This window comes from Artemia franciscana, chromosome 14, assembly GCF_032884065.1.
Source record: "Artemia franciscana chromosome 14, ASM3288406v1, whole genome shotgun sequence".
NCBI classification, from domain to species: Eukaryota; Metazoa; Arthropoda; class Branchiopoda; order Anostraca; family Artemiidae; genus Artemia; species Artemia franciscana.
This window is the reverse complement of record NC_088876.1, coordinates 3,575,787-3,586,200: the sequence shown is the minus strand read 5'-3', so window position 1 is coordinate 3,586,200 and position 10,414 is coordinate 3,575,787. Positions and strand designations below refer to the sequence as shown.

At 32.6% G+C, this 10,414-nt stretch overlaps 1 protein-coding gene and 1 long non-coding RNA gene across 2 annotated transcripts in view; one reads left to right on the top strand and one right to left on the bottom strand.

Moving 5' to 3' along the window:
- Positions 1 to 10,414, bottom strand: part of LOC136035192 (uncharacterized) — a 181,436-nt gene that overhangs the window by 59,341 nt on the left and 111,681 nt on the right. The window lies entirely within an intron of this gene.
- The window catches only part of LOC136035191 (ATP-dependent Clp protease ATP-binding subunit clpX-like, mitochondrial), a 50,344-nt gene continuing 39,972 nt past the window's right edge, over positions 43 to 10,414 (top strand). The window contains exon 1 of the mRNA XM_065716776.1: positions 43 to 208. Within this exon, the coding sequence (XP_065572848.1) occupies positions 130 to 208 (79 nt within the window). The 5' untranslated portion in view covers positions 43 to 129. The remainder of the gene's footprint in view (positions 209 to 10,414) is intronic.

Below are 10,414 nucleotides of genomic sequence, written 5' to 3'. Positions count from 1 at the left end.
CGCTATCTATTTTTACAATTTTATTTATGACTGATTATGTTTCTTGAAGAAGACATAGTATTCCGTCAGAAATAACTTGTAACTTGCATAACTTTGAATCAGGAACTTTAAATATTTTCAAGCGTTATTATGGCAACAAAATCGTCTATCAGGATAATTAATAGACTACCACTAATTTTAAAACCAATTTATACATCTGGATCTACAGGTATTATTCTATACAATTACGAGGCTTGCTGCATTAGATGTTTGTTGAATGTTTTATCCTAAACTAGTTGTAGTAGGCTAGGCTAGATGCTTGTTGAATATTTTGTCCTGAACTGTAGGCTAAATTTTATTTTTTCTTACCTTAAAAATTATGCTCTCTTCTAATTTGGCCAGATTTAGTCATAAATAGCCTATTAATATATGTCAGTTCTATTTTTCAAGCTTTATTTTCAAGGGTTATTATGGTAATAAAATCATCTATCAGGATAATTAATAGACTACCTCTAATTTTAAAACCAGTTTATACATCTGTATCTATAGGTATTATTCAATTTTATATAATTACTAGGCTTGTTGAATGTTTTATCCTAAACTGTAGGCTAAATAGTATTTTTCCTGGTAAAATACTAGTTAATTGACTTCTTGTTATCTTGGAAAGGGTTTAGGTTAGGAAAATGAAACTTTCAGGGATGGGTCTACAGGTTAAAGTATGTCCTGGGAAGGTATTTTAAAGTACCCACCTCTACTCCTTCTCCCTCTAGAGGGCCCTGAAATTTGCCTACATGACAGGTCTATACCTATTGAAATTTTGACAAAACAACATTTTACCTTAATTTTCAGTTACTAGTTGCTTTTTCTTTGCCTTTAGTTCTGAAAATGCAATTCCTGTTATTTGAGTTAAATTTTGAGCCATATCAATGTTTATTTCTCATAATTTAGGAAATGTATTTGCATGTCTTTAAAACCTTATAAAATTGAATTGAGCAAAGTTATGCAGCTGAAAACAATTTTGTTGTACTTCAATTAAACTGAAGATCTATTTTGCAAGGTTTCACTTTTACAACACACAAATTTTAAAGGTCATCAAAGGTCAGGGCCCTCTAGAGGGAGAAGGAATGGAGGTATTTGCTTTAAAATACCCTCCTAGGACATGCTTTAGTCTGTAGATTCATCCCTGAAAGTTTCATTTTCCTAACCTAAACCCTTTCTGAGATAGCAAGAAGTCAATTAACTAGAATTTTACCTTTTTCCTTACCTTGACAATTGAGCTCTCCTTTCTAATTTGGCCAGACTTAGTCATAAATATTAATAAATGTCAGTTCTATTTTTGAAGGTTAAAGGATGATTAGTCTAGCCTACAGCTGTTTTGTAAAATTGTAGAGGTAATTCTTTTAGTCCATTAGTTGGCTAACTGGGTAAGACTTATATTAACAGACTATTCAGCTAGGTAATAAAGAAACTTACCTCTATAGTCAGAATTGCATCCTGAATCCAAATTCAACATTCATTTGTGTTGGAAAGTGAACTTTATCACCAACACCTATATAGGATACTAAACCATCTGCCAAACCATTGGAATAATATTCTATTTTTCAATCAGCATAAAAACCACAAAATAACTGACCCAGATATGAACTATATGTCACCTGAAAGCTTTGTCAATGCTTGTTTCATATGCTTTGAAAAGTAGGCTAGCCTATGCTAAAAGCAGTGTTGTTAGTGCATGAAAGTACTATTTTTAACCTGACAACAATGAATATAGGCTGCTCACATACTCTGACATGTCAATTAGAAGATTGACATAAGACAGAACCAGACCAGCTCCTTTACATTTATACTTTCTGGTGCTTGTATTGACAATGGATATACATAAATATATCAAAAAGTAAAAAAAAACAAAAAAACATTTAACCTCCAGATGCTTATATTGAAAACAAATAAAGTTATAATATCCAAAAGTACAATATATATAAAAAAAACATTATTAAATAAGAAAACAGAAATTCCACTCTTCCAAACATATCCAGTAGCCTAGTAAAACTTTGTTCCATTTGACTTCGAGAAGTCAACTAGCTATCAATGACACAGCATAATTAGTTGATAGGTCTTAACCCCCATTAAATGTGACCCATTTAGTATCACAAAGAAGCTACTATTACTATTTAAAGCAACTTACTGCAGCACAAGCTGCTTGAAGCCACAGAAGCACAAGCTGCTTACAGAGTAATGCATGTTCCACCTACCTTCCAATCTATTCAAACCCCCTCTTTACATCCGTCAAAGAATTATCCCAGATTTTGTCAGCCTTATTTCTACCTAAACAAATATAAACAATTTAGCTAAAGTCTTACATCCTATGCTTGGAAAGATGCTAAATTTAAGTACAACTGCAAACCTAAAAAAATTCAAAGTTCCAGACTAGAAATCTAGCCTATTCACTGTTTCAGATGTGGATTAGAGATTCATTTATCTCTTGCACTTTTCTTGGATTCCATTAGCTATGCCCTATAGCAAAATTTGTGATGGGGGGGTATAAGGTGCTAATACTTCCAGATTTATGGCTATTTATTTTTACCAACTTTATACCAATAATTAGCATAATATCTGTTTCAAATATGATATGCTTTTTTTATTGTTTTCTTAATAATGGCTGGGTATCTGGCTCCACCTCAACAGAAAAATCCTCCCTCCCCACAGACATATCCTCTAGACAATTCAATCCCAGTGTAAATTTACCCTGGTCAGCTACCCTTAATATCTCTCCTGATATAATTGAGTCAGATAGGAGAAAGCATAATAAATGAAAAATTGTTTGTGAATTATAAATGAAAAATTTGTGATTCACCAAGAGTAAAATTTCTCCTAAAAATTTTACCCCCGGAAACTTCTCTCCCAATTGTAAGTCCCCTCTGTAGAAAACCTCCAGTAGAAAATTTTATCTTCAGGGATACCTTGCCTATTCACATGCCCCTCATACCTGTCACAAGTGACCCAAAACACCCATAACCATTCATGGCAATAAATACAACACTAACTATTCCTGCCATCAGCAGAACTGACTTCAGGCTTATTTCTACCTAAAGATAAACAGACAGTTTAGCTGAAGTATTATATCCTATGCTTGAAAATAGCTTAATTAAATTACAATGCTTAATCTGTTAATGTGATTTTTGTTAAGATTCATTGACTTTTAGGGGGAATTCTCCCCTTTTTGAAAACCAAGCAAATACTCTCAGGCTCTTAGCCTTAAATGGGTAGCATTAATCTTAAGGAAACTTATATATTTGGAACCAACATAATAAACCAATTTTTGATACATCTATTGGTATTGAAATTTTATTTTTTAGCATTTTGGTTACTATTGATCTACAATGTGCCCTACAGTGTGTTATGACAAAATCTTTAGAAGGTTTAATTGTTTTTTGTTGTTGTTTTTTTCAAATAAAGTATTCATCTTAAAATTACTTGATTAAATCTGGAAAAATGGCAAAGAAACTGCAAATATAATTTTTTAAACATTTCAGATTACTGGTTTCAGATTACTGAAACCCTAGGAAAATGATTGGAAAGGAAAAAATGGTAAAATTTAAGGCAGATGCTTAAGATTATCAATATCCTGAATAAAACTAGATTAAATAATATATTATTTTATTTATTTTACAAGCTGTATGGCAACAATTCAAGAAAAAAGGCTCCAAAACAATTTTACAGGAGGGTCATTCATCTAGTTTCTGGTCAGTTTTCTGTTTTGATAAAAAAAAAATGACCATGTTGGGAAATGATTAGCTGCAAGCAGGAAGGCAACACTGTACCCTGTCAGATTATTGGAATAATCATTTTTCATCATAAAAAAAAACTGACCATTTAAAAACTATACCATTCCTTAAAATTGATAAAAAAATTTCTAATTATTAATAATAATTAAATGCCTTTAAAAAATTCAAAATCCTTGCAATTTTCCTAGACTGACAAAAGGTAGACTCTGCTTTGTGTCAATAGATGCATTAAACTGAATCTAAATCTGAATCATTAAATTGAATCTGCATCTAAACTGAGCTAGAAATACTGTCATATGTTAAGCCTGATGAAGAAAAAGATCAAAAACTGCCATTCCTAAGGATAATCAGTGAGTTAAAAGTAGTTTTCTTAATTTGTTTGGGGGGGGGGGGTGCCACTTTGTTTGCTGAGGGTTTGTAATTGGGTTAGTACCCTATCAGTTCAAGGTATACATTTGCGCATTAGAAAGGTGGGGGTAAAGTTCATTTCTGATGCAAACAAATGTTTGATTTGGATTTTGCAATTCTGACTGTAGAGGTAAGTTTAGACAAGGTTTATATTATCAGACTAATCAGATAGATAAAAAAACTTACCACTAGCATCAGAATTTCATCCTGAATCCAAATATGACATTCATTTCCATTGCAAATTATTTTCCAAATTACTTCTAAGCTTCTTTAATTTACTTGTTTTTTTTTTTTTAAAGAAACATCATGGTGGTGATTTTATTTTAAAAATACTAAACTTTGTTGGAAGTTCTGATTTGAATTGAAAAATAGTAAACAGTTTGAATTATTCTTTTTTTTGGGGGGGGGATCCAAATCTAAAATTCGTTTCCATTGCAAATTATTATCAAAATTACTTATAAGCTTCTTTAAAAACAACAAAACTTCTTTAAGCAAAATAGAAAAACAAACACTTTATGGCAGTATTCCAACTTACCACTAGCATCAGAATTTCATCCTGAATCCAAATATGACATTCATTTCTCCCAAAACAATGTGCCTGGTTTTGCTTCAATTTGCCCCACTAATCCCATTTTTTTTATGATACTTTTCTCCAAATTTTGTTTAAGATTTTGGGAAAAATTAGCTCAATCAGAAAATTTTTTAAACAAATTAAAAAACCTCATGAAAATTCAGGACAAAAGTGAGAAAATTTGGCAAAACACTAGAATTTTCCCAGAGCTCTGTAGCAAAATTGCTGAGTTTTGAGCCAATTCGCCTCTTCGTAATTGGTTGCTGCACTTTCTAGTGTCAGTTTTACCTGCACTAAATATTTTTAATAATGGCTTATTCACTTTCATTTTCAGATGATATATTGCTATTCATTACATTTGAAAAACCATCAACAATAGCCTGAGTGATTATTTTTTTGGTCATTGAGTATGTTATATATTATATTCATTCATTATACATTATATATTCATTATTATATATTTAAGAAAACAAAATATTAAAAAAAAACTCATGAAAATTCAGGACAAAAGTGAGAAAATTTGGCAAAACACTAGAATTTTCCCAGAGCTCTGTAACAAAATTGCTGAGTTTTGAGCCAATTCGCCTCTTCATAATTGATTGCTGTACTTTCTAGTGTCAGTTTTATCTGCATTAAACATTTGAAGACAGTTATCAATAGCCTGAGTGATTGTTATTTTGTTCATTATATATGCTAAAATGAATTTAAATAAGATTTAATCAACTTGGCATATTTAAATATATAGGAAATGACTAAATTAGTGACTTAGTTTCATACCTTAACCTAGTTTTTGGGTGAATTTGCAAAAATAGGTCTTGCCTGTTTAATTTATTCTTATTTCAGAACTAAGATACAGCGTAGAATTTGGTCTTTGGTTATATTTAGGCTGAAAGCTAGAAACAAAATTCAAATTACTGGAAGAGAAAAATATTGTTTTCCACTTTTCTGATTTATATATTGTAAGTTATTAGAAAATGTCTACATGCCAGTCATGTCATAATGCCAGTCATGTTCAATGAATGGATTTATAAATAATGATGAAGTGAGCAACAACTTCATTAGGACTCATGGGACTCTATTATGGGGCTTCATTAGGACTCTACCATCAACAGTGATGTGCCAAAGCTGCAATGCACTATGCACCTGAAAATGTGTAGAAATGCAGCAAGAGCTATGTCATCCCAAAGACCAAAAAGAGAGGATTCCACAACTATTGGATATCCAATAAAAAGGGAGTTTCTTACATCAGGCCAGGATTAAGTCTCATCAAATTCTGATATTTATAAATCACTTTCTATCAGATCATTGGGGCCATCAAACGGTTATTTAGGAACTCGAAATAAATAAGAAAATAACATGTCTTTTTGCTCTGAAGTTCTGATGGCTTGGCAAGGAAACCAAGAACCAATAGGAGGGCAAGGTGCTGAAGTTGACATTGATGAAACTTTGATGGTGAGAAGAAAGTACAAGAGGGGAAGGATTTTATGGTGAGTTTGGGTTTTTGGTGGAGTAGAGAGAGAGAGCAAAAGAAAGATCATTATACCCCTGACTGATGGACAGGAATGTCTTCAAAGAAACAAAGATACTTTAATTCCTATTATTAAAATATATATTCAGCTTGGAAGTGTTATTTACAGTGATAAATAGGGAGCTTATAATACATTGTCCAGCCATGGATATAGGATACTCATTACCAAATCAATTGCTCAATCAATTTTGTTGATTCACAGGACTGTTCCATTCATGTGCAAAATAGTGTTTGTTTTGCTTTTTTCTGAAAGAAGTTTTTTTTTTTATAGAGGCTTAGAATTAATTTTGAAAATAATTTGCAATGGAAATAAATGTCATATTTGGATTCAGGATAAAATTCTGATGCTGGTGCTAAGTTTTTCCCCTGAAAAATGAATAATTCAAACTGTTTAGTATTTTTGGTATCAAATCACCACTCAACAAGATTTACTATTCTCCAATTCAAATCAGAGCTTTCAACAAAATAGTATTTTTCAAAATAGTGTATTTTTAATTGCCACCATGATATTTCTGTAAAAAAAACAAGAAAATTAAAGAAGCTCAGAAGCAATTTTGAAAATAATTTGTAATGGAAATAAATGTCATATTTTGATTCATGATGAAATTCTGATGCTAGTGGTAAGCTCTTTTTTTATCTATCTGATTAGTCTATTAATATAAACCTTATGTAAGTTTCAAATTTTGTTGAATTAGTAAGTTGAAAAAAAATATTATATTCAGAGAGAGCATAAAAAATGGCATCTAGTGGTATGTTCAATTCGTTTTAGGTCAATAATATAATGAATAAATGATAAAACAATATATGAATGATATGAATAATATGAATAAAGAAATATTTACCCAATTTGCTTGCATCTTTTTGTAAAAATTGAGTCAGTCAAGTTTGTGTGCTCATGTCTTTAATGTTTGGCATGAAGCTCTCATAAGTATGATGACTTCTCAGTTTATTCTTGATGATATTCATGCTTGAAAAAGAATTGTCAGCATATGCATGCAGAACCAAAAAGGGAATGAACTGCAAATGCAAGCTTAAGCATCCTATTTTAAATCCAACAACTATTCTTCTCCAAAGCTACCAAATGTTTCTCTTTCAAAGTCCTGAGAAAAAAATTGATATTATTTTAATGTTGTTGCTTCTTCTAACATAAAAAAAAAGAGTTTTTTTTCCCTTGTAGTCTATACTTAAGCTGATTTATATGAGATGTAACATCTCTAATGACATAGAAGTTTTGGTTCCACTGATTGTCTGTTAGTTCTAGCTAGTGAACACCTTTCTCAAGGAGAAATACGTTAATTTCTGGAAAAGAGGACACAAAATGTTTTAAAAACTTCCCTTTTGATAATGTACATACCTTACTGTGAAACAGAAGTTTAGCATATGTACTCTCCATTTCAAATAAAAACCTTTGAATATGCAGTGATTAATAGCTTTAGCTAAAATGCAGTTGGTCATAGTGATCATTAATTCCATCAATTTGTAAATTTCTTCTGGAATTGTTTGTGCACAAAGTACTTCTTGATCAGTGATACAATGGTAAACAAGTACGTTGTGATTAATTTTTCTTTCAAAATAGCAACAAACCCTTTTTTATGCCAGGCATAGTTTTCGCCCCATTTGTTGAAATCCACACAATTTTATTGAGGGAATATGATGCTTATGTATATACTCAACTACGGTGCTTACAATATTTTCTCCTTTCTCTGACCTTTATTGGGTAATAATCCTAAGAAGTTCTTCTTTAGACCCTGAATGAGACATGAATCTTACCAATAGTGAAACTTGTGTTGTATTATTTATGTCACAAGACTTGTCAGCTGTTATTGATAAAGCAATTTCAGATCCTCCATATGATGTGTATTTATATTAAAACAAATTATAATTGTTCTATCATTAATGGTTTTTGGAAGGACAACAGTAACTCTTTAATTATTTTCAGAATATCTGCTTTGTTCTCAAAATATTAACTTAAACAAAAAATTATACATGTTCTGAATTTATAGAAGAATTTTATGTATCAAAGTAAGATATGGGTTTTTCTTACCAATTTGCTTGATCAAAGAGGCACACATGGCTCTGGAGCTGCACCTAAAGGGCCATACACGGCTCCGGGTTGGACTTAAGGTTCCAAAGGGCCATACATGGCACTTGAGCTTCACTTACGGGACCAAAGGGCCACACATGGCTCTGGAGCTGCACTTAAGGGACCAAAGAGCCACACATGGTGCTGGAACTGCGATTAAGGGACCACGGGGCTACACATGGCTCTGGAGCTGTACTTAAGGGACCAAAGGGCAACACATGGCTCTGGAGCTACACTTAAGAGACCAAAGGGCAACACATGGCTCTGGAGCTGTTGTCTGATGACCACTGGCGTAGGCCAATCATGGATTGCTTCTCTAAGTATGCTGGAGCTACACTTAAGAGACCAAAGAGCCACTCAGGGCTCTGGAGCTGCACTTAAGGGACCAAAATACCACACATGGCTCTGGAGCTGCACTTTAGGGACCAAAGGGCAACACATGGCTCTGGAGCTGTCGTCTGCTGACCACTGGCGTAGGCTAATCATGGAATGCTTCTCTAAGTATTCTAGGATCTAGAATCTAATTCTAGGATCTTGTAATTTGAGCTGTACACAGTCAATACCCCTTAGGATTTTATACTTGAAATAAATTAAAGTCATGGAACTAAAAGTTGGTAGGCTATATTTTGCAACAAAATTGTAGCTTCACTTCTGGTGTCACTTATAGTGGTAGTGTCCTCTGCTAATTTTTCTAATAGTTTTACTATATCCTCCAGCCCATTGGTAATAACACTAAATGCTTGTATTCTGATGCTCCATTGTGTTTCAGATTCACATTTGGTAGTTTTTTTAAAGTATTTTAGTAATTCCCATTGTAATGGAATATAAGAAAAATATGTTTTCAGTTATCTGAAAACACATGTGTTCAGTTATCTGAAAACATGTCACAATAGTTGGATCATTCTGACATTAGGAACAGTAACTCCTACTAAATTAAATGAATGGTTCTCTATCTCTAAAAATTAGTCACAATATGGGTTATCACAATTTATAAATAGCTACTGCTCTGTGATTTTTCCCCCATTGATTTAGTATGACCTACCCCTCCGAATTCTCCCAAGTTTCATCCTAATACCCTTGACCCTTTTGGATATGCCCAGAATGAAACATTTATACTATCTGATGATAATTCCTACATGCAAACAATGGACAAATTGCATAATTTTACAACCTTTGCCCAGATCTGTGGAGGGTAAGACATTCATGGAGGTGTAGCTATTTGACCTTCTGACTAGTCTGAAAAAAATGACAATTAAATTTTTTTATCATTGCAGAGGTAAGGGGGCACTTAAAATGGAGGGGAGAGGGGAGTCAGGTTGCATTCTAATATCTTCAACAAGAGATCTAGTCTCTCAGAACAATCAGATAATTAATTTCTATCAATTAAAAAAAAAATAATATCATCTCCCTTCACTTACACTAAGCCTGAATAAGGGGGCTAGTAGAGTTTTAATTCTTTTTTGTTGCAGAAGAATATTTCTATCAGTTGTTTTGAAACTTCATTTGACTAATCTCATTTTTCATCCCCTGAAAAATGGGTTTTGAGAAAAAGGGCAAACAAATTATTTGTTGATTGGCTTGAAATTTATGACCTCAAGTCCTTTGGCTATGAGAATCCCAATACAGAAGGCAAAATAGAAAAAAAATGGTTTCCTAAAAACATCAAGGTCTGACAAAGGGACAAATATTTTTTTTACCTGTCCAATTTTTATGGAAGAGTGGTTGTAAAAACCTATTAAGGCCCTTTCAATGGCTGAAAGTGATTTGACCTGTCAACCAAGCCTCCCCAAGAGTCTAGTCACATTAGATCCAAATTTTAAGAAAGTCATTTTTGTCAGGTCTAAAAGTTGAAAGATTTAATAAGTATGGCTTGGGGGGTCACTATAACATCCAAAGACCTATGGGCTATGAGCCTTGCCTATGTAAATTAGCTATTGTTCACAGATAGGTTTTAGTAGAAAGCCTCAGAAAGAGCATTTGTTTGGCCAAAATTCTCACGGTTTACAAGGATGTAACCAGAAAATGTCATTGGGACCTAAAGGAAATCAAAAGACACTATA